Source organism: Petaurus breviceps, unplaced genomic scaffold, assembly GCF_028583685.1.
Source record: "Petaurus breviceps papuanus isolate PSGF00001 unplaced genomic scaffold, PetGlider_PUasm1.0 138, whole genome shotgun sequence".
Classification (NCBI taxonomy): domain Eukaryota; kingdom Metazoa; phylum Chordata; class Mammalia; order Diprotodontia; family Petauridae; genus Petaurus; species Petaurus breviceps.
Window position 1 is genome coordinate 13,933,026 of NW_027185694.1, and position 25,745 is coordinate 13,958,770.

The following is a 25,745-nucleotide window of genomic DNA, read 5'->3' on the forward strand; positions in this document are numbered from 1 at the left end:
GCAGCTAAGCAGAGAAGCAGCAGCAGATGGCAGAAAGCAGCTAAGCACAGCAGAAGCAGCTAAGCAGAGAAGCAGCAGCAGATGGTGGCAGCAGCTAAGCAGAGAAGCAGTAGCAGATGACAGCTGCAGAAGATGGCGACAGCAGCTTGGCAGAGAAGCAACAGCAGATGAAGGTGGCAGCTACGCAGAGAAGCAACAGCAGATGATGCCAGCAGCTAAGCAGAGAAGCAGTAGAAGAAGATAGCTGCAGAATATGGCAACAGGAGCTTAGCAAAGAAGCAACAGCAGACGGTGGCAGCAGCTTAGCAAAGAAGCAATAGTAGAGGGCAGCATGAGCTAAGCAGAGAAGTAATAGTAGAGGGAGACAGAAGCTAAGCAGAGAACCAGCAGCAGATGATAGCTGCAAAAAATGGTAACTGTAGCCTAGCAGAGAAGTAGTAGCAGAGGGTGGCATCAGCTAAGCAGAGAAGTAATAGTAGAGGGTGGCATCAGCTAAGCAGAGAAGTAGTAGCAGAGGGTGGCATCAGCTAAGCAGAGAAGTAATAGTAGAGGGTGGCATCAGCTAAGCAGAGAACCAGCAGCAGATGATAGCTGTAAAAAATGGTAACAGCAGCTTAGCAGAGAAGCAATAGTACAGAGTGGCATGAGCTATGCAGAGAAGTAATAGCAGAGGGTGAGAGAAGCTAAGCAGAGAACCAGCAGCAGATGATAGCTGCAAAAAAATGGTGACAGCAGCTTAGCAGAGAAGCAAAAGCAGCAGTGGTGACAGCAGTTCAGCACAGAGGTGGTAAAAGACGATAGTGTCAGCAGATGGCCGCGGCAATTCAGCAGGAGTCAGCAGCTACAGTAGCAGATGAGCAGTAGCTCCAACATGTGGCTACAGATTGGCAGAAGCAGCAAAATGGCAGCTTTATAAGTAAAAAGGAAAGGCAGCTGTAGAGCTGGAGTGGAAGAATTATGAGGCAAGTCAATTGCTGGCACTTGAGAGGTGTTTTATGCACAACACAGCTCTTGAGAATGTTCCTTCTTCCGCTGGCATCAGAATTTGTGGGAGAATATATCCCTTCATATATGGATGGCAAGGAATAATTCTGTGACTTGATTTTCACTCTTGTGTTGTCCTCGGTAGTTAATAAATATGAAATCTACAACTGGGATTAAAATGTTTTTTCTTCTTTGTTTTTTCTTTAAGTAGGAGTGTACAGTATCACTGAAGTCACACTGGGACTGTCTCCCTGCAATTTTGTTTTTCAATTTGAAAGGAATTTTAGTCCAGCTAAGCAGAAAAGCAGCAGAAGATGCTAACTGCAAAAGATGGCAGCAACAGCTTAGCAAAGAAGCAATTGGCAAATGGACTCTCACTCTGTGACTTTTTTTTTCAGTTTGAACATAATCTTAGTTGAGCATTTCTTGATGTATTTTTGGAAGACTTTTTTCCTTTTTAACCTTTTGTTTTTCAGATGTTAATTTTTCCACATATTTGAAAATTTTCAGTTTTTTAAAAATTACTGTCAAATTTTGGTTTTGTTTTACTTTCAATAATTATAACTGGATTTTGCCATTTTGAGATCCCAAGACATGTCAGTGGCACCTTCCACTTTCCAATAGCTGAGGGAGAAAATAGTCACAGATATGGATTACCTGAAAGTCTTGGTGTACATAAATGACATTATTGATTTTGGGAAGAATGAGGAGAAAGATGGATGCAGGTATTGGAATGGCAAAAGGAAGCTGTCAAATAACTAATACTAGTTTTGCACAGCTTCTCTCAAGTATACAAGTCAAAGAGTATCTCCACAAGGTGTGAGCACCAATTCAGAGAAGAAAGAAGTGCTCTTGAACTGGGCACACCACAGAACCTTTGAGATCTGAGGACATTTTTAGGATTTAGTGTTTATTATCGCAAATTTGTGAAGAACTATATTGCTATTGCTAAGCTACTGAATGTTCTTACCCATGCATGCATAATCAAAGAAAACCAAAAGCAGAAGGGCAAGAAAGGTCAAATTGGTTTAAAATCTATGAAGCTATTTGGAGATCTATGAAAGGGCACATGTGAAAAACTGTCAAAGACTTGTATTAACCACCTTGTAAATATCTAAGTGTTGCTTATGAAGGTCTAAGCAAACTTTTTGTCTTACACACAGATGCCAGCCTAAAGTATTTGGATGCAGTGATTTTTACCAAGAAAGTGATGGTCACTAGGAACCAACTACATTTACAAGCTAATTAAAGACTTAATGAAAGTGAGATTCACTATGCCATAGATAAATTGGAATTCTTGACTTTGAAGTGGGTTGTCATTGAAAAGTTCAAAGACTGTGTGTGGAACTAAATTCCAACTGTAGACTACCAATAATACATTGACATTGTCACAAGTAGTAAGCAAATGCTTCTTGCTGTAGATGGGTAGCAACACTAGCCAGCTAAGAATTCAGCATTTACTAACAGCTAACTAAGGAAGACTAATGTGGACATAGATGCTCTTTCCCCAGGGTCACATGACATCAAAGCTACAATGATGCCTAAGGAAAGAGTGTAGGATTATATGTGATTCCCAGACAGTTGGGTCATTGTCAAGTTGATGTATAGCTAAGACGTTGGAACTTTTCCCATACTGTATGTCAGTGGCTTATATGAATCTTGTTTCATTGAACTTTCTTTGCCTCAATTGTCTTTAGGAGACTTCCAGTGAAAACAGATGGCTGATGGGCAATAAGAAGTGTTATAAGCCAAGAAGCATGGAAGTGAGGTTAAATGTTAAAGTTCCTAGAAGTTTCTAGTTCACTAGAAGTTGTCTTACTGTTGAAACAATAGAAGTTGGGCTTATGTAATGGAATTCTATATTGGACTATTACTAATCCTGCTCATGGTACCAAAAAGCAAATGGTGCCATCCAGTGCTTATCATTCTATGTCTATCACCATGATGACTTTGGACATATAGATCAAGAAAGAAGTCTAGAATAAGAGATTTTACTGGTCTGAGATGGTAGTAGATTATCAATCACTCAGAAGTGTGAGATGAGTTCATTATGTACAAAGAAAAGCTGCCAACTTGTACCTCATATTTGAAAAATTTAAGCACAACCAAACCTTTGGAACTTGTCTTAATTGACTATATCTCTAGAAGAAGAAAGCAAGAACATTAGTTATATTTTAGTGATGACTGATCATTTTACCAAGTATGCATAGGCAATATGCAATTCCAATCAGGAATCAGAAGCTTCCATGGTTGCTAAACTGTTATAGTAGAATTATTTCTCAGTATATAAATTCCTTGCAATGTCCATTCTGACCAAGGTAGAGACTTTGAGAGCAAGCTACTCAAAGAAATTCACAAATATCAAGAAGTCAAAATATACCTTACCATCTCCCAAAGAGACTCAGCCCAAGTATTTTCAATTGTACACTGCTGAACCTGTTAGAGTACTGAAACCAGAACAAAAAATGGAGAGGGGTCAACATATGGTCTTTGTAGTCCATGTATACAACTCCTCCAGGAGGCTACACTCTATAAACCATACTTGCTGATATTTGGGCAGGAGTCACATCTATTTATTGATTTGTGCACTGGAGTCTCAGAAGAGGGAGGAAATTCAAACACTCATAATAAGCACAGTTATCAGCTGAGAGGAAGAAGGAAGTCTATAAAATAGGCATAACTTCAGTGTGAAACAGCTGGCAGAAACAAATGAAAGTATGGTGACCAAGTTTGTTATAAAGAGTCTTACCAAGAAACATTGGTGTTCAAGGGACACACAAATTGACAACCTGATTATTTATAGAATAGATCCAGAGAGTGACTGGGGTCTGGTAGAAACAATTAATTACAGCCACCTATTATCCATAGCAAATTTAGTTGGATTTACTGATAAACAGGAGGACAGAAATAATAGATACTTACCTCAATGGACTCAGTTAAGAAAAACTGTTTACCAATTGTACAAAAATGGTCTGAAATGGATCAGAATGAAATGACATTGGGACAACTAGGTGGTGCAGTAAATAGAGCACCACTCCTGGAGTCAGAATGAAATGACATTTTCAGCGAAGAAGACACCATATATTGTAACAACAATTTTACCTTACTGAGAACATGGGGAAAATATTCAACCCAGAGACAGCACCTTATCTCCTTGGAACTTCATCTATAGAGACTTCTAAGGTCCAGAGACAATTCATAGAACCTAGAAATGCTGGTAGCCAGAGTCAGACCCTCAAAACATTCAGGAATAGGAATACAGACCTATAGATCCAATGATAGTGATGATAATTACCATTAACCAGCTCAGGTATAGGGCCAGAAAGAACAGCAGGATACAAGATAATTAAGTCTATCTGACCTGTGAGCAAACTAACCTTTGATGTTATTTGTGAAACTGGAGAAATAGTTTTACATTTAGCTAGACAATAATAGTAACATGTGCTCACATAATGAGTGGCTTGCTTGTAACTACTTAGGTTACTTATGTACATGTTAATTACTGTATGTTTTGTGTTATGCTTCTGTTTTATTATTTTACTGTTTATTTATATGGTAGTGTTATACATATAGCATAGCAAATCTATTAACTAGGTATTGTTTTGCTGCCTATTTGCATATGTGCTAATGCTCATGCATTTTTTATTACTATACAGGCCTATCTACATTGTTATTTCTAGCTTTTTTCCTACTTATGCATATTTGTTTGTATACTATGAATATGTGTAATCTACCAGAATATGTTCACATAATATGTCCTGAATATAATTTAGAGAGTGAGTCACTGAAGCTGCTTTGCACTGTCCTATGCCTACTGAATGTAATGCTATTGTGAACTTAAGGTAATAGTATCATTGGATGATTACCCAGAATCCTGGGATAATTATCCTTATTATTTTAAATGCTGATATTTACCTTGATGCTTGTGACATGTATTTGTAGACGTCAAATGTACTTCAAGTGATTTTAAAAGAGGCTTCAAAATTTCTGGCCCTGGGGAAGAATGCAGTCTAGATTTGCCATGCCCACCGATTTTTTTTCTTTTGCCAACAAGCTACGCAAACTACCCAGAGTTTCTGAAATGTTTGTGGTCTTTGCCCTTGGTTGGATTTCAGGGAAGGAAAAGACATCATTGTGGCCAGAGAGAAATGCCACCCAGAGCTGATGGGATCATTTCCTCTAGAACACTTTTCTAGGACTCTATTCTAGATTGTTCACTTGTCAGGCAGATGGCTGAGTAAAGGATGAAAATGGAATAGAAATAGACTCAGGAGATTACAGAGGAGCTAATGAGATGAACACAACTTCTATTTTCCTTTTCTCTACTACTGGCTATATATATGCTGACTTATGTTTGTCAGTCAAAAAAAAAATTCCTGTCGCTTTATTTCTTCCCTCACTCCCTGATAGTGACAGGAAGGGGAGAAACAGCATGAAGGGGAGAAAAGTCGATTTTGTTTCCTATCCATTGCAGCTCCAGGTAGTAAGATTTCAGATGAACTGTCTTCTGATTGTTCATTTAGTTTTTATGTCATTAACATGATGGCTACAAATGTGAACTACTTGCATTGGTAATTATATGCACAGAGAGAAAATAAGAGGGAAGATCCCAGTCCCTAAGAAAGGACAGACTATTTCCCCTTAGCACAAGCTGGAAAATAAGATGAAGATTCTATCAAAGAAAGAGTGTTAGTTTTATAATTTTGTGTTGTGTGCATGAGTTAAAGTGGTACCCTAGAGAGAGAGAGAGAGAGAAAGAGAGAGAGAGAGAGAGAGAGAGAGAGAGAGAGAGAGAGAGAGAGAGAGAGAGATACAGAGAGAGAGAGAGAGAGAGAGAGAGAGAGAGAGAGAGAGACTCAAATTTGCTGTGAATCAGAAGGCTTGCTTGTTGGAGAAGATGGTTATTTTTCTCTTCATAGAATTTTATGAGTGATTAGACTATTTTTTTTTTTGGTATAGCTGTTTAGCCAAAAAGGGAGCGAGTGATGACTTTGCAGGTGAAATCATACATTCTCCCTGGCAGTGGCTAGACAAATTGACTTGAAAGCATAAGATTTTGCTCAAGCAAACAACTGTCTTTCAAAACAAAATAGGATGCTAGTGAATAAATTGATAATCACCATTCTCTATTTATAGCTATTAATCCAAGTTTGGTATTTATCTTAGAGATACTGAGGTGAAACTCAATAAATTAAGAGAGTCAGGATGATGTCGATGTCCTAGATCTGGTCTCAGAGTCAGGAATATCTTGGTTCAAGTTCTGTACCTAATTCATACATACTGGCTCTGTGTCCCTGGACAAATAACTTCTCTGTGCCCCTCATTAAGATTCTAGGTTGTAGAGCAATTGCCCATCTGGCTTGGTAGAGGGAGTTTCCTCACTGGTAGTTCCCTCTGCCAATGAAGTCATAAGTCTGAACAAATACAAGGAAACCCTCATCTAACTAGAAGGCTTTGAGAACAGATGTCCTAGTTAATCGAACTTTATGGTCAACTCATTTGTTTCAACTTGTTTAAAATCTTTTCAAGATGTATTAGTCTCCTTCCTTGCCTTTTGTAAGTAGAATACACTGAATGTTATTTAGTCTTTCTTTAATGATCAAAAATTTTGATGGACCTCAAGGAAATAGTGCTTAGTTTTAATAGTTTTAAATGTTGTAGGATAATGGTTTGAATCAAAATTAACCTCGGGAAACAATCTGGAAGTTGGTTTGAAGTTTCTGATATAAGTTCATTTTCTTTCATTTTCAACTTTCTCCCTAAACTAAGTTGCTAGATGGAGGAAAAAAAGCCCTACTAATTGAGTATTCTAGTTAGTGGGGCCAGTAAGGTCTTATCAAAATATGTGTAGACATAGTGTGTGCATTTTTACATTTGTCAGTAGTTAGTTCCTTTAATTTAGCAAGCACTGATTATTTAAGGGGATTGAAATGTATATAGTTACTTCACTGAATCTTCAAACTTAGGAGGTTGTTCAACTGTTATTACTTGGCATTTCTATGTTGTGAAATTATGTCATTGAATAATCATGACATTCAAATACTAATTAAAATCCAAAGTAGGAAAGGTCATTTAGCAAACTCATAAATGATCTTTTTGTTGATGCTTTAAGATACCTATTGGCTTCTTTAAATAATGGCTTTATAGGTTGAATACAGATGTTAACATATGAAGCTTTGGCTGAGATGGGCTTACAGGTATGAAATGAAAACATACTTGTGACATCCTAACTCTACACACAAGTGTCCTGTAAGCAAAGCAGAAGTTGTCAACGAAACAATTAGCTTATTGCTTTGAAATGTAAATGGGATGAAAGCTTAAGAATTTGCTAATTATTCTTCCCTACTGCAGAGAGGTTAGCAGTAATATTTACACAATTCAACATTACAAGTATTAGTCTACACATAAAAGAAAACAGAAAAATCTTCCTTAAAACATTTTGCTTCTTTGTAAAGGGCATAGGGGGCCAAATATATTGTAATCTCATATTATAACGTATAACCTAGAATTTGAGTAATAATAAGTGTTCTTCTTGGACTCGGTTTAAAGGAATTTAGTTATTAGAAGAAATGTAAAGACATCATCATAGCAAGACCTAGCCAGTGTCATAAATTCCAAGATTACTGCTAAATTGCCTTGGTCAAGACAGTAAATCGCATCTTCATTAATATAAAGCGTGACTACCACAGTGAAAATGATCAATACAAAGCATTTGAATCAGGATAAATTACAGGAAGCATTTAGGGATATTAATATGTATATCTATATTCATATATGAAAACAGTATTGTAGAAATGACGGGTTGGGAGTCAGAAAGACCTGGTTTCAAACCCTTCTCTGACACTTGCCAGCTGTATGACCCTGGGCAAGTAATTTAAACTCTATGTGCCTTGGGCAATAGGATTTATCTCAAGTCATAGAAAAGTTGTGGTCATTGATGCATATTGTCAGGTTATTCCTGGAAAGGAAATTCCATGCTGACAAAATCACAGATACTTCTCATTCACATATGAAATAAAGTCAAAACATTATTATTATCATAGTGACTGTCTAGTACACAAGTATATATTTTCAAAGCAATTAATGGAAATAATTCTTGGTATATTCCTTTCAACATTCATTTTTCTACCTCCTGATGAAATAGAAGACTATTTGTCTAAAGTAAAGTTTTTCTCGTGTAACACTGTTTCCAAGATATATTGAGAATTATTCTTGAATGGATCCTGAAACACTATTAAGATGGTTTGCTTCGTACAATGCATATTTAAGTTACTTCCATCTATTAGGCACCCTTGAAATGAGTTCTGACTTTGACAATAAGGTAATTTAGACCCCAAAACTACTTTTTTGTCAACTTAAAGATAATTATAAATGAACATCCTGTTTCTTAAAGTAATTATATGACCCTCCAAATTCCAGACTTATAAAATTGTTATTTTTAATCCAAAATATAATTTCATTTTTTTATTGCCTCACCTTAGTGAGGCTGAACACAAAACATTTTACTTTTTGCCATTAAGAAGGGGAACTGGAAATGAAATAATAACCTATTTTAATTTTAATATTAGTCATACTTTTCCCAAATATGGTGGCTTCTTAGTAAGAGAATGACAGCTAAAGTTATTTTTAAAAAGTGTTTGAATGAAAAGAAATGTAAAAAACCTTTTAGAGTAATTTTCAATATGGTAATCTTGTAAAAACATTTCAATTTGTATTTATATACTTTTTTCCCTTTCAAAGACTCATTTTAGGAGAGTAGCCTATTTTCAGAAGCAGCTTTGGACCCATAAAACACTGTAATATCCTTTTTTTCCCTTTCATCATCAAAATAATTATTCTGAAAGCACTTCTTCTTCACTGACTTTTGGAAGTCTCTTGGTATAAAAGGTCAACCTTGGTCTAATGGTCTTGGGATTTCACAGTAATTTATTATATATTCTCTGATGATTCTTAAGCAACTTTTATGGAACCAATAAGAAAGAGCAATCCAAAGACCTTGCTCCAAATCTTGGTTCTTTCATGAACTAGCTATGTGTCTATAGGCAACTTACTCAATTTCTCTGGGTCTCAGTGTCCTCATTTGTAAGATGGTGACAAAATCCTTGCTCTATATATCTCCCAAGGCTGAAGTGAGGAACAAATGAGATAATTATGTGAAAGTTCTTCAATGAGAAAGAAATGCTATATAAATGTAAGGTATTATTATTACCACACACCTCTTCTACCCAGAAGATAAGCTAGATAACTTTCTTCTGACAAATTTAGTTGCTAAAATAGAAAAACAAATTTTAAAGGAAACAATTATATTGAATTCTACTAGAAAACACACCACAATGAAGAATTTCCAATTAATCCACAAGATGTTCTTTCGGCTTTGCTGCTGTGGTTACGGGGTTCCCATCAATAAGTAAAAGGTCAGTGCAACGATAAGAAGCAAGCAGAATGGAGAGGAGAAGGTTTGATAGGCAGCTGATGGCATAAAAATGTCTTCATACTTGTAAATACTGACAACGCGCTCTGATGTAGGTGGTGAATCTATGTCATGTCGAGTTATAGATCCTTTAAAAGAAAAGGATTGGAAAAAATAAAGATTTAAAACAAAATACCTGAGCAGCCAAGGAATCTTAAAATCTTCAGTGCCAAGTAAATGAACATCAGCAGCTTGGATTACATTCACATCCATGACTGGATAATAAAGAAATGGAGTTATTACAGGAATTAAGTGAAGTATCTCTTGAATACGACATAAAGGAATGAAACAGATCGGTTTCTCATTACTCTCTGACACTCTTCCCCAATGCAGACATCTTCTATGGGACAAGTTCTACTGACCTCCCAATGATTTAGTCATCAGAGTAACCTATCTTTTGTTGCTAGGCTCCAAGGCTTTTGTGGCTAGGCTCTAAGTTATACCAGTTCTAGTAATTTAAACTTATTGGCACCATATGTGGCTCCTCAGAAAACAAAAGACTGGACTGTCAGACCTCGAAGGTCAAAATCTATATAATTTACTAGCTGTGAATATATCCCAGGATGGGTCTATAGCGCATGGTAGGGACTTATTCTGTTTTCTTCTTAGTGTTTTGTATTGTCTACAATCCCATCATTGTATTTTTCATGAACTTAGTTTTGTAGCTATAAATGAACCATTGCATGAAAGTCTGACAGAACCTTTTTTTTAGAGAGTAGGAAAGTGGCTATGTGATCTATCTACTTATATTTGGCATAGAACTTACTCAAAAGCTTGATAAGAACTTATCACTTTCAAGAATATTATTAACAACTCTCCCAAAGATCATTTTAAATGGAAGAAACTCTCAACTTTGACCTCTATGGAAATCTCTACCTCTCTTACATGAATTTGCTCTTAACATTGGTAGGCCAGAAATAGGAGACCTAACTGTACTGGAATTGGATACTGGAGGTGCCATGTGCTGGTTTTCCCTTTGCCCTACTTTCTTAGGGGATCCCCTAGGGTTACTGAAATAGAAACATTGACATTCCCAGTTAAGCATTTACCCATGACCATAGAGATTGAGGACAACAAGAAAACCTTTAAGAGACAACACATTTTTGAGGGGGTTTGGGGAAAGAGGCTAGGAAGGAATGAGAAGAGAGGATGGATGTGTTATATTTTTTAACAAGTTGCTGTCCACCCTTTCTAGGGGACCCCAATGGGGAAAGTGGCTAAGAAGCACACAGCCAACACTATCTTGTGAATCTTTATAGCATCATGAACTTGAGATGCAGACCACTCTAGGTTCAGAGACATGATTTAAGTTTTGGGTTTTTTTTTTGCCATGGATATGTGGTGTATTCTGTATTGTGTTCCTGGTGATAAAAGTCTCCTAGTTGGTCTATTGTCTTGAGTCTCTACCTGCTCTAGGACACTGGCCATACAATTGCTAGATTCATCCTCTTAATCGCCTTTATCATATGACTTCCTGGCTTAGTAACCTACAATAGCTCCCTATGGCCTACCACATGAAATAAAAACCCTTCAGGTTGAAATTCCAGGCTCTCTTCCACTTGCCAATCTTACTATTCTCCAACCTGGCTCCTCCTTATAACATAAATCTTACTCAGACAAATCTTACTCATTCCATCTTGTCAATTTAAATCCTATACTTCCTTGAAGAAGCAGCTCAAGTGAATTTTTCTCATTTCTTTTTCTCTTATTTCTCTTAATTTTTCTTCTTTGACTACTTCCACTCTCATAGGAATTTTTCTATTCTTTTGAATGTAATTGGTGGGAGGAGTATTCATATCCATGAAATCATGGACCTTTTAAAGTATTTGAAGGAAGAAGATATGAAAAATGCTCAGATTGGTTTCTTAATATATTCCCAGTCTCCATCAATTCTTTCCTTTTCCAAGGACCACTGATTTTCTAATCTTAGAGTTGCAATCTTTGTATTTGAATTTTTCTTGATGGGATCTTTCCTTACTCTATATTCTTTTATAGTTTCCAGCACTACTGTAATTCTATTGGTTCGATCCACTGCAGAATCTATTACTGTTTAGACACTGATGGAAATGGCAAACACTGAATTATTGGTTTTGATCCTCAGTCAATCTATGCTTTTTGTTTTTAAGCAATCGGGGTTAAGTAACTTGCTCAAGGTTACACGACCAGTTATTTCTGGGTGTGGTGCTAAGTATCTGCGCCGGGATTTGATCCCCAGGTCAAACCGACACTGGAGCCAGTGCTCTTACTCGCTGAGCCACCTGGCTGCCCCTAATCTATGCTTTTTTTAATGAAGAGAGTTGACAAAATAAAATATTAAAGTGAATTCTAAATTACTTTGAATTCCAAAGACCGAATCAGTAAAGTAACACTGGCAGGTAGGAAATTGGTAAAAATGTCACCAAATCCTTTAGCAGTATTCCAAAAAAAACTTTCTCTTGATTCTTCTATCCAGTGACTATTACTGTCCCAACCTTCTCCTTTCCTTAATGGCCAAGTTCCTTAAAAATGTAGCCTCTATCTAATACTTCTATTTTTTCACCACTTACTCATTCTCATCTCACCCTCTTGCAATTGGATTTCTATTCCCATCACTTCTGAAACTGCTTCCTCAAAAGTAATCAATGATCTCATCATGAATTCTAATAACCCTTTACTAGTCCTCATCCTCCTTAACTTCTATGCAATAGTTGCCACTTTTGATTACCTCTACCTTCTGAAAAACCCTTCTACCTTTAGCCCCCCAAACACCACACACTCTCCTGGTCCTTCTCTTAGCTAACTGGTCCTTCTGTCTTTGTTAGCTCTTCATTTTTTCTGACCCCTTGATACTTATGTTTCTCAAAGTTATTTTCTAATCCTTCTGCTTTCTCAATACTTTCTCCCTTGGCGATGCCATTTTCTTTTATGGTTTCAACTATCTTCTCTACATAGATACATTTCCCTAAATCTAGAGCACTGGATTTTGAGTCAGAAGACCTGGGTGTGAATCCTGGCTCCTGCCAGTGGTGCTACTTGAATAAATCATGTTACCTTTCTGACTCTCAGGTTCTTGGACTAGATGCCCTCTAAAGTCCCTTAGAGTGAGCTTGATGATGCACTGTATAGAATGTCAGGCCTAAAGCCAGGAAGACCTGAGTTCAAAGCCAGTCTATGGATACTTACTAGCTCTGTGATCCTGGGCAAATCATTTAACCTCTGTTTACCTCAGTTTCCTCATTTGTAAATAGGGATAATAATAACCTCTATCTCCAAGGGTTCATATGAGGGTACAATGAGATAATAATTGTAAAGCTCTTAGCATGGTGCCTGGAACCTAGTAAGTACTATATAAATGATGGCTATTATTATTATGAAGGGAATAAGCATTTGTTCTAAGTTCATAATTCTGTCCATTCTAAGGTTGCTGTCTCCAATATTTGTCCTCTCTCCTCCATTCCCACTGCCATTATCCTAAAGGGGAATTATACAGTATGTCCTAACAATTTTAGTGCAATTTAAAGTCTCTAAAGCCGAGCAGGTATTCCTAGTCACAGTGTGGTATCAGGGTTCTATTTTTCTCTCTGATATGGGTCATCTGTTAAAGGGAGAGATTGATCGTACTGTCATTTATGCTAGAGTACTAAGGAGTGCTGAATGCTAGGAGGAAAGTTGGTAACATAAGTATTTTGGTGGTGTGCAAGGAGTGGCCTTGGTGTGGTAGTTATAGAGCATTTGTTTAAATGACATGTACATGTAGAAGAGATGGTCTAGTAGTGGCCGAGAGGCTCCCATAACACTGATCTAATGCTTCTTCCCCTTATGTCATCATTATGTTTTGGGAGGGTATTTCCAGGTGTTTATGTCAGCCTGGGTCATGGTTTGTGTTCTTCCAGCCCTCCTTCATAGTATGTGTGGAGTAAGTGATGATAAAACTAAGAAATCAGATCCAGGCTTCCACTGCCATCTGAATTATACCAACTGAGCTCACTCTCAAGTTCCCTTCTTGGATAATGTGCTGACAAGAGCCATAACTGGCAATTATAACACTCAATACTGCCCACCTAGACTCCTAATAATTCTTCTCATCTACTACTTTCTTTCCATTCCAATCCATCTGTCCCATAACTACCAGATTCATCTTCTTTAGGGATAGATCTAGTCATGCCCTTCCTTTGCTCAAAACCCTACATCGACTCCCTATTGAAACTAGTGAAGTTCAAAATCCTTAGCCTGACATTCAAGGCCTCCCCCACTCCATGTGGCATAATGCTACCTTTCTGTATTTTTCAAGTTAGTCTCCTTTACATATTCTATGTTCTAATCAAAGTGTATAACTTGTAATCTTTTTCAAGCTTCTTTGGTTCCACATTTCGCTCAATTGTTTCTTATTCCTATAATGCCTTTATTCATCATGGGCAAGAGATGAGTGAACATAGCATCAAAAATAATGTAGTGTAACACAGATAAATGTCAAGTTGTGAACTGAAATTCAGAAAATCAATTGCCCAAGAAGAAGATGGGGGAAATGTAGCTAGATTGATGTTCATGTGAAAAAAACATGTGGGTTTGTAGTTAGCTGCAAGCTTGTTAGAATCATTGTTAGAAGCTAACTGTTAGGATGCCTAGCTGCGAAAGTAGTATCAAAATGGTGGGGAAGCCAAATTTAGTAGCAATCATCAACACAGGAGAATCTGGCTGATAAAGACAGGAAAACTGAGGTGTCAGAGGCAAGGTAGCAACCATAGTCAAATGCCAAAATTCTGAGTCCATAGTATGGTGCCAAGAAGAGATGATGAGCTTAGACAAACAAACAAAAGAGGGGACTGGGAACCAAAAGTGGCTTTGAGTCAGGATCCCCATGAAACAAGACAGGAATTTCCAGGATAGATCACTGTCAACATCTCCTGGTCAAATGGTTGACAAGCTTCTTTTATCAAGGTGTAGTAGCCCCACCCACTCTGGTGCCTTAAAGGGACAAGGGCTCTGTGAATCTGGATCAGGGTCCATGTTTTAGATTTCTTTTATATCCTCCACTTATGGACACATAGTAGCAGCTCAGTAACTACTTGAGCATTTCTTTGGGAATAGTCACTTATGGTGTTGAATTCCATTAGTAATTACCAGCTTACCTTGAATTGCTGGTCCCCAAGCAAATAAGTAATACCAGCTCAAATGAAGATCCACTATTGTTTCATCTCTGGGAACATTCACGGGACGTTTAAATCTGCAGGTCACACGATTATTTTCAAAGATGCCCTCTTCATCCCTGGCAGGGTTTCTCTGGATCTCTTTGGCCCACTGGCCAACGTTGTAAAAGTGTTGTATGCGGACTCTGCCATTATCATCGTGAACACAGGCCATGACATCATCACCACCCTAAGACCAAAATAGTTTAAGAAGAAAAAAAATGTTAGAGATGCATCTTTTGAAAGATCTGCCCCAAAGAAACTTCAGCTGGAAACATAATTGCCCATTCATGCCTAATCCTGGGTAAGAAGAAAATAAAGGATAGAATTAGAATAACCTTTGATCCTATTTTTTGTCTTGGTTTTTGGTTCAAGGTTGGTAATGCTAATTATCCCTTAAAACACCATAGAAAAACAGCTTGATATGAGTTGGAAGGGATAGCTACAGTTTATGTGATCCAATGAGATCACAGGATCATGGGGCTGCAAGAGGCCTCATAGGCTGGCTAGTCAAAGCCTTCATTTTACTGACAAGAAAAATGATATCTAGAGGGATGAGGTGATTTGCCTGAGCAAACAGCAAGTATGCAACTGAGCTAAAACTAGAATCTCTCATGACCCTCTGTCTAATGCCTTTTCTCTCAAGTAACCAGAAAATACTACAGAAATGTAGTCGTACTTGACTAATTGAATGAAAAATTTTTTTAGAAAAAGCTAGCCACTCCCTACTCTCTAGGTAGAGAGAAAAACCCTCAAGAAAACCTATGTTTTACTCCCAGCTCTATCACTAATTATGTGGCCTTGAGCAAGGTGCTGATATTATTCAGGCCTCAGTGTCAGGATCCCTCAGGTGATCTTCGTATAAAAACATCTGCTCCAGACTTCATACTTAGGGATAAACAGTTCAGATTAATAATCAATCATGAAAATACTGGAGTATGGTCCTATGAGGTATTTCCATTCTTCACAGGTAGGAAACAGAATCCTTGTTGCTGTTTAGTTGTTTCAGTCTTGTCTGACTTTTTGTGATCGCATTTGGGATTTTCTTGGCAAAGATACTGGAGAGGTTTGCCATTTCCTTCTCCAGGTCATTTTACAGATGAGGAAACTGAGGCAAGCAGGGTTAAGTGAATTGCTTAGAGTCACGCTAGTACGTGTCTGAGGCCAGATCTGAACCCAGGAAGATCTTCCTGGCTCCAGGTTTGGTACTCTATTCACTGTACTATCTAGCTGCCTTAAATCTTTACATTTACTCCTATTTGGACAAGATGAGCACTAGAGAGTCACTTCTTCCCTGTCTGGTTTGGTTTCTCCTTTCTCTGGATCAATGCTGAAGATCCAAAGACAAAAAGGAAACAGTTCCTGCCTTCATGGGGGATAGCTTCTAGTAGAGGAGACATGTCTGTAATTCCCTATACAAAATATTTATCAAGTAATTTTGTGTGCATGGGGGAAGTGCTTAGAGGAATGAGGAATGTTTTGGGGGTGGGACAGCAAATAGTCTTCCCCAAAGGATTCCTCAATTGAATAGTCCATGATTGAGAGGTAGCATGGTACAGCAAGGAGAGTCCTGGACTTGGAGTCAGAAAAACCTGGGTTCAAATTCTACCTCAGACATTTATGAAATGTGTGATCCTGGGAAAATGACCTAAGTTCTCTGTGCCTCATTTTTCTACATCTGTAGATAGGATAATAATAACACCTCCCACCCAGGATTGATCTAAAGATCAAATGAGAAGGTATATATAAAAAGCTTTACAAACATTAGAGTATGAAATAAATATGAGCTATTGTTATTATTGATAAAATGAAGCTCCTTATTTAACACTCTCTCTCTGTCTTTCTGTCTCTCTCTCACACACACATTCTCTCTCTCTCTCTCTCTCTCTCTCTCTCTGGGTTTTTTTGTATCAATCATTTACTAAGTACTTATTATGTGTCAGACATTGTGCTAAACTGTTAGGATGCAAAAAAATGACTGCCTCTCAAGATGACTCACTCCTTAAATCAACAACTAAAGGAGCTCAGCTCCCAGCTCTGCTTTGCTGAGATAAATACAGTATAAAAACAGGAAGTATGAAATAAGGGTTTAAGACTTGGTCTTGTCATCCAATGGCTCTTGAAAAATCTGCTCAGGTGAGAAGATTGTGACCTAGAAGAAAACTCAAAAGAGATTTCCAAATGTCTGTCAATGAGAAGTCTCAGGATTGATAAGTGTATTCTGAGATACTGTGTTTCAGCAAATAAATCCCATCGAAATAGAAAAAATGAGTTTAATTTGTCTGAAATACACTTTAAAAAAATGTACCTGCTTATTGCTAGTCAAATCTGAAAATACTCACCTTGGTTTTATTAAGGATATTGCCCTGCTAAGAAAATTCTAAAAAGCTCAATTTATAGTGGTGGGGGAAGTCCCCAACAAATGAACAAAAAATAATCAAATAAGGGACATATTGCACATTTAATATTAGGGAAATTTAGTCTGGAAAACACAGTCATTATTTCAAATAGCAAATTTAGCAATAATACGAGGCATCAAGCTTCCAGCCCTGGTTTCAATCTTACCATTTTCTTGTCTGAGGAAAATCCAACTGCTACCCAGCCATCAGTGTCAGCACTTAGCTCAAATTCTACATCAGCTCCTATCATGCGGTAACTAAGGAAATAATCACAGGTTTCTGCAGTACATCCTGGTTTCCCATACCTAGAAGACAGAAGAAAATAAATTTTCTTTTAAAACCTTTTACCTGCCCATCTGTTCTGTGGTTTGGCCATTTACTGACTTTAGTACTTTAAGGATTTATACCTTTATCTATGTGCACTGTCCCTTTCACTAATGCAGATCTTTTTTTTTTTTTGGAAGGGAGAAGGCAAGACAATTGAGGCTAAGTGACTTGCCCAAGGCCACACAGCTAGTAAGTGTCAAGTGTCTGAGGTCACATTTAAACCCAAGTCCTCCTGACTCCAGGGCTACTGCTCTATTCACTGACCCACCTAGCTACCCCACTAAAGCTGATCTTAATGCTTATGTTATTTTGTAGCGGGGTAAATTTTTAATATCTTATTTTACTATTGCCTTTCATTTTCACATCGCATTGATTTCCAAATAAATACCTCCCTACTCTTCTACCCAGTGAGTCATTCTTTATAATAAAGATTTAAAAAGAGAGGAGAAAAGGGCAATTAAGGGAACCTAACCAATATTTTCATCATTTCTTACAGTATATCCAGTATTCGACATCCATGATTCCCAATTGTTGAAGGGAAAGAGGCATATTTTTTCAACTCTTCCCTAGAGCTAAAATTGGCTATCATAATCATACAACATACATGGTTTGTTTGTTGTTGTTCTTCCCACTTACATTGTCATGATTACTATATGTAATTCTTCTCCAGGCTACACTAGGGCTTCCTCTACCATGACTCATTCTTCTCCAACCTGCACTTAGGACTTCCTCTACCATGCCCCAGCCATGGTGCATGGTACCTTTATATTCCCCCTCCTTTGCTTTTCAGCATGGTTTGAATTTCTGGAGTGCTTTACAGTTTGCAAACTCCTTTCTTGTCTATCTCCATTCATAATTTTTACCTCTAGGGAGTGTGCTTTTTGTTGTTTCTCTCTGAATTTCTGTTCTCTTGCCAACTACCCAACTATAACATCTACATTCTCCTTAGCTCCTGACTTACTATTTGGATTATGGACCTATCATACTGACTTCCAACAGTTGCATTCCTACACTGCTTTCTCATTCCAGATGACTCAGATCATGGCTCTTCTTTTGCTGCTACCAAAGTCTCTGCCTAGTATGGTTACATAGGCTATAGAGAGGAGCCAGAGATGAAACATAGATTTTTAGAGAACAGTTGCCAATTCTGGAGGACTGGAAGACGGTTAAGGGATAAATTGTTTTCCAGCGAGTAAAACGAGCCTAAAAGCTCCAAATCCTCCAGCTTTGGGTTCTAGGCAGGCCTTAGGAGTAGAATCAGAGTGAACTAGATCTAAAGAGTAGAAATTAGGTGAACTAGTCAGAAGACCTCTCACCCTAAGGGTCAAGGGCCTGGGACAAAATGACTTGGATTAAAAAAAGAAATGCTTGAAAGGAGCTGTTTAATCCCTTAAATTTGTGCCACTCTAACTGAGTAATTTGAGACTATGATTCAATTCCATTAGACTCAAACAATTTTTCATCACCTATGAGCTTACATACCACTGGGGGATACAAGATGTACACAGAAAAGTAAAGGACAGATAATTTGAAGGCAAGAATATTGGTGGTGGTGGGCAATGAGCAAAGAAGACCCATGGGGACATCTGAGTTAAGTCTTGGAGAAATGAAGAGAGAGCATGGGATGCTGAGGGATCAGATGCTGAGTCTGGGAAAAGCTAACAGACCAATTTGACTGGAATGAAAGGGATTAAGTAAAATGAAGTAAATCTGGAAAGATAGGTTGGCACCTGACTGGGAGGAGTTTTAAATGCTAAGTTGTAGTGTTTCTATTTTATCCTAGATGCAATGGGGAAAAACTGAAACTTTTCAACAAGGGTACATTGAACATGGTGCATTGAAAGCACACAAGTGTATTGGGAAGACTAATCTGACACATGTCTAGAGGATTAGTTAGAGAGGGAGAAGAGACAAGACATAGGCGAACCAATTAGTAGTAACTATTTCAGCAGCCTAGGAGAGTGGTAATGAGGGCCTGAAAAAGAGTACTGGCTTTGTAAGTGGAGAGAAGGGGACAAATTTAGAGATATCACAGAGGTAGAATTGATCAGACATATTAAGTGAAATATTTTTTTAAACTTTATCTTTATCTACTTATCTATTTTTAGGAAGGGGTCATGTTTGTACATAGTGGTGGAGATGTCAGCAGATAAGGAGAGGTTGAAGATAGAGTATGGAATGATTGAAGGGGCAAGGTTCCAGAAGGGAGCATGGAATCAAGAACACAAGGAGTAGAGCTGGCCTTGATAAGGAGAAGACCTACTTTCTTTTCACAGAATGAAGTCAAGGAGGAGAGGATAGGTAAAATGCAAAATTGTTGGGGCAGCTAGGTGGCGCACTGAGTAGAGTGCCAGCCCTGGAGTCAGGAGGATCCGAGTTCAGATCTGGCCTCAGACACTTGACACAAAAAATAGCCGTGTGACCTTGGGCAAGTCACTTAACCCCAATTGCCCTCCAAAAAAGCCCCAAAAAAATGCAAAATGGTTTGGATGTGTGTACAGTATAGGGGAGATAAGAAAACTCATGACTGATTGCCTTTATTTTTTTCAGTGAAATAGGAGGCAAGGTCATATGAGGAGAGGGATTGAAGGAGGGAGTTCTGAAAGAGCCTTGAAAAGAGAAGAAACATTTTGGAAAAACTGCTAAGGAAAGCATAATAGCTAACCAAGGAAGAATAGGATTGTCCTGTGGCAGTAAGGATTCAGTTTGGATCTGATAAGATGGATTTGTAGTGGGACCCTGTAATTCCACTTGCTCCAATGGCATTTGCTTTCCTGGGCTGTGACCAAGGATTGAGAATCGGAAACAAGGTGATAGTAAGACAAGGAGGAAAGAGATTCAAGGAGAGGATATTATATATAAGTTGAACTTGTCAACTATAGGGTCAAGACTTTGAAGGGAGGTTAGAGCAGAGATAATATACTGGGAGAATAGGGTACAATAGAGAGACTAGAGATTGTAGGAAGGTCAAAGAGATGCATTTAGGAAGAGGAAGGCAGAGGAGAAGTAAAAGAGAAGATTTTCATCAGATAGGAGATTTTCAGGGTTCATGATTATGGAAATGGCAGTTTTAGGTGATTATGAGATCTACAGTATAGACTACTCTGTGGATGGCTGAGGGAAAGGATTTTGAAGGAGCTTTGGTTCTCTGCCAAGACAGATGAAGTATCCAAGAAGGAAACATCTCCCTCTTGTGGTGAGAGGAAAAAATGTCAGACGGTAAACAGGGGCTAACGGAAAGAGAGGTGGAAAGAATTCTGAATTTGGAGTCAGGTTCACATCTCAGCTTTGCCACGTTATACCAGAGGGAGACACCAGCAACAACAACAAACAACTAGCATTTATAGAGTGCTTTAAGTTTTCCAAAGCACTTTATAAATAGCATCTCATCTTACCCTCACAACAAACCTGGGAAGTAGGCATCCTTACTTTATAGATAAGGAAACTGAGTCAGATAGAGGTCAAGTGATTTACCCAAACTCATACAGTTAGCAACTGTGTGAAGCAGATTTGAACTCAGGTCTTTCTGACTGCAGGTCCAGTGCTCTAGCCACCATGCCCTCTAGCTGCCTTATACAATATGTGTGCATAAATATGTAAGAGAGGAGCATGGTTTAGTGGTGGAGACCTAATCTTCAAACCAGGAAGACCTGGGTTCAGTCCCTACCTCTGACACATAATGGTTGTGTGACCTTGGACAAGGCAGTTAATGCTTGGTCCTGTGATGTAACTAATCCCTGGTAATATGCATGCATATATGTGCATATTAAATTATATTATATCATATGATATATGAATAGCCAAAGGGATTCACAAATATGTATATGTGTGTATACACACACACACACAAACATGGACATAAAAAGATTTTTCTCAGAGATCTTGACAATTTGCAAGATGGTAGTGGGAATTTCCTTTTGAATACTAATTAGTTCAGTCAGCATTTACTTATGCAAAAGCCTATTACTTACAAGGTAGTGGACAAATGGAAACCACACCATATAAGGATCTATTGACAGAAATGGGGATGTTTAGCTTAAAAAAAAAGATATAGGATGGATAGTGGTATTCAAATATTTGAAAGGCATGTGCAAGTGGGATTGGGTTTGTTTTGCTTGGTCTAATTACATTTCTCTGACTTCTCCTTCATTGTTTAGGACTCTGGCTCTTTCTTTTCATCTAGAAGCAGCTAGTTGGTATAATGGATAGAGCACTAGGTCCAAAGTCAAGAAGAACTGAATTCAAATCCGGCCTCAGACATTTACTAACTGTGTGACCTTGGGCAAGTCACTTAATTGCTGTCTGCCTCAGTTTCCTCATCTGTAAAATGAGGATAATAATAACATCTACCTCCTAGGATTGCTGTGAGGATTAAAGGTTTTAGGATGGTGTTGCTCTCTGCAGTGTTATTGTGTATAGGTTTCTTTGTTGCTACGATGAATTCGGTCTTCTGGTGTTGGGATTTGACTTTCTTGTGTTTGAATGAATGCTTTGCTTCTGTCTTCTATATGGAGAGTCTGTTATATTTTGTGATTCAGAACTGTGCTGGCATATGCATAGTCACGGTCAGTACTGTGAATATAGCCTTGGCAATGATACAATGCCCAAGGCAGGATTGGACCCTTGTTTCCCTGACTCCAAGTCCAGCACTCTATTAGCTCTGTTATTTCCCTCTCTTTCTTGCAGAGCTCATTCATGTTCATAACTTCAAGTAGATCCTTTAAATTGACATGTCCCACATCTATATTTCTAGTTCCATCTTTTCATTGAGATACAATTTGAAATCTCCAATCACCTCCTAGACATTTTCATTCAGACATTTCACCAATAATAAAAGCTTGTTGAATGAATGAATGAAAATTGACCTCATTCTTTACCCCACACTGTCTCATCTTATTCAATGGCACTATTATTCTCCCAGTAACCCTAGTTTGAAATCTTGGAGTCATTTTCAATGTCTCTCTTCTTCTTACAGTCTATTTAACCAATAACCAATTCTTCCCTATTTTCTGCTCAAAAAATTTCAAGCACTTCCTATTGCTTACTACACAATAGCAGTGTCAAACTCGAATAGAAATAGTTTTTTTTATTTTGTCCAATATTATTTGTTCACTATTTTGTATTAATTTTTGCTAAATATTAAAATGTAAGAATTACATTTTAATCTGGCTCAGGACTTACTTTGAATGTTGCTGACTGCAAAGTGGCCTATATGATACCTCTGGCCTATAGTACCAAATCTAAACTGGCTTTCAGAGACCCTCCTTGATTTGTCTCATCCTTTGTAACCCAGATAATTTTCTACCAAACTACTTTCTGCTCTAGTCAGGATAATCTCTTCATTCTCCCTTAAACATGTCATTCTCATTCCTGTGTCTATGCCCATAGTCACATTGTTCTCTGGCTTAGAATGCCCTTCCCTCTCCTCTCATTGAAGTCTTCTATTTATCCTCCAAGGACCATGTCAAGACCTCTCTTCTCCATGGAAAATTCTCTAGCCATGTCCTTCTCTGGTTTCCATGATGTATTAGCTTGATACTTCTCATACCTCTCCTACTGCTCTCCCTCTCTCTGACTTCTCTTTCTCCTCTGCCTCACTAAGCTCATGAATTCATTTAACTAATATTGATAGAGTTTGCATTGTGTACAAGGTACTGTGTTGGGCAAGTACTTCCTCAGTCCCTTTATTTCTCATTCTGTCCACTCTTTAGAGCTCCCACCCTGTATCTCCAGCTACCTAATGGAACTCTTTACCTAATGTACATCTTCAGACTCAACATGGTCCAAACCAAGCTTAATTACTCGGACACTTCTTATCTATGCCATACAATTTATAACTTGATTTTGTGAACTGTTAACTAATTTGTTCATTGTGTTAGTCTTTCTCTCCCCACTTACCTTGCAAGTTTCTTGAAGCTAGGAAGCATGCTTCATACTCTACTTCCCCCTACCCTTTCAGCACAGTAATAAAAATTGATTTATTATAATCACACTGAATAGCTGCAGGCCATAAGTATTCATTTATAGAATCTACATGCAATTGAAACAATATTTTGAAAAATCAGTATATGTTACAACTTTATTATTATTTTTTTTGTACTACAAACCTAAAGCACCCCTTAGTCTTTCCACAGTCATCCACTTTGATTTTGGCAAATGGGTCCACAGGAGGAGCAGTAGGGAAAGGGTAACCTAGACAATCAAATGAAATGGTGGTTAGAATATCAAAAGTACAGCGATGGCCTTTTCAAAAAGCATTCATTTTGAAGGTGTAATTTCTATGGATCGCCACACAAACATCTAGAAAAGTTCAGACCTCCTAAGCCTATTTTTAATTAGTCTAATTCTCCCTATAACAGGGATGAGGGGGGAAAGGAAGACACAAGCACTTGTTGGGTCAGTCTTACATATAAATAGATTTACCTGTATAGACCCTGCACTAGAGTATATAGGCAGAGTATGCTCTGCCATACAATATCTATACCCCAAAGAGGGCATAGATAGGGAAAAGAGCCAATGAATACATTTGCTGTGGATAGAGGTTTGTGGGAAGGTTTCCCTTACGGAAGACACATGGCTGGGTCATAGTTCCATGAGGAGTTAGTGTACTTTGCCCTTCCAAAGGAAAGCATTCAGTAGGGTGGTAAAAGCTTATTTTTCTTATATTCCTAGGCAACTTAGCAATTTTGTGTCAGTCCCACTTTCAGAGGAATGTGTGAACTCAAACAAAGCAGGGACAGATCCTGCTACACAATATCAAGATAGAGGATCTTTTTTTTTTCTTTTTTGGAGGGGGGAAGGTAGGGTGATTGGGGTTAAGTGACTTGCCCAAGGTCACACAGCTAGTTTTGTATTAAGTGTCTGAAGCCAGATAGAGGATCTTTTTAAAGCAGAATATAGAAAATGCTAAATCAGTAATTTTTCTAAATACCCATTCCTTTGGGCCAGGCATTACAGGGAATACCATACATTTTGGATAAAAATATATATGCATATATTTCTTTTAACTGAATATCTTTTGCCTTCAAGATAAAAAAAAAGCATGGGAAGGTCCCTTTCTTGTTCTGCCTTCCTCTCCATTTGTTAGAACTTTAATCATATAAGAAGCCCTATATGCTTAAAGTTGTGATGTGGTAGCTCTTCTACAATAACAAGCGATAGTTAATATTTCATTTGTTGTTCACATGGCCCAACAGCTGTACATAGCCAGTCAAGTATGTGGAAATGCCCAAGCTAAAAAAAAGTTCTTTCTAAGGCAATTAATGCCTTCAAAGTGGTGTGGTTCTGAATCAGAGCTGGCCAAAGAAAAGTTCAATCTTGTTGAGATTTGGAAAAGCCAAACTGGCTCTAAAGCCATACTAAGAATTTAAATTACTTTGTGGAAGAAAAACTCTTTACTCTGCTCATAGGGCATGTCTATCAGAAACAAACATTCATTTTCAGTATATTTTAATTTTTAAAAATTTTAATTTTTAAATAAAAAAGCTTAAGGCTTTTGGATTTAAGGTGTTTCCTCCATCTCCTTGCTCAAGTGAAAAATATGGCTTTCCTGAAGAGCCCTTTATCTTCCTCTATCCTATTTCATCAAGATTTTGGTCTTTTTGTAGCCTTTTGCATTAGGGGGAATCTTCTTAATCTTATGTGGCACTTCTATTAGACTGTGAACTCCTTGAGGCCAGGTACTGTGTTTTTTGCTTTTCTTTTATTCTGAGCTTTTAGCACAGTATCTGGCACATAAAATGCACATAATAAATGCTTGTTGATTGACTGATTATATCACAAATTCCTCACCCTTCTCTCTACTTTTCATTGAAAATGTATGCCATTTATCCTTATCATCATCATCATAGCATAGTTGCCATTGCCTCCTGCCTTTTAAGTCCTCTTTCCAGCTTCCTACATCATTTTAGCATTTGACTCATTTTTTCTCTTTATCTATCCCTTAATGACTTAAATTTACATACTTGTGAATCTTCTAACAATTGAACATGATTTGTCAGAATGATCTTTCTGCCAGACTAATCTTTCTTAATATAGAAGTGGTCATGTTATTTCTATACTTAGAAATTTTCAGAGGTTCCTAATTGCCTTGCCAAGTAAAATCAAACCCTCAACATGGTATTCAAGATGTTCTATAAACTGGTATCACCTTATTTCTATACTTCATTAAATCCAGACTACTCTGTACCTTCCAAACATTACCTTTACTTTTCCACCTCTCTACCTTTGCCCACACTGGTCCCTGGACGTTTTTCTCCCTCCTTGTCTTTTAGATTCCTATCCCTCTCTTGAAGTCCAGCTCAAGAGCTGTCTCTTCCAAGAATTCTTTACTATTCTTTCTAAGTTTTTCTTTTATATATATATATATATATATATATATATATATATATATATATATAT

General features: G+C 37.7%; 1 protein-coding gene across 1 annotated transcript in view; it reads right to left on the minus strand.

The window, feature by feature from the left end:
* Positions 1-1,505: 1,505 nt before the first annotated feature.
* FRRS1L (ferric chelate reductase 1 like) overlaps positions 1,506-25,745 on the minus strand; it is a 35,826-nt gene continuing 11,586 nt past the window's right edge. Inside the window, exons 2-5 of the mRNA XM_069106032.1 lie at positions 23,453-23,537; positions 17,185-17,323; positions 14,563-14,809; positions 1,506-9,543 (exon numbers count right to left, since the gene is read on the minus strand). Of these exons, the coding sequence (XP_068962133.1) occupies positions 9,371-9,543; positions 14,563-14,809; positions 17,185-17,323; positions 23,453-23,537 (644 nt within the window). The 3' untranslated portion in view covers positions 1,506-9,370. The remainder of the gene's footprint in view (positions 9,544-14,562; positions 14,810-17,184; positions 17,324-23,452; positions 23,538-25,745) is intronic.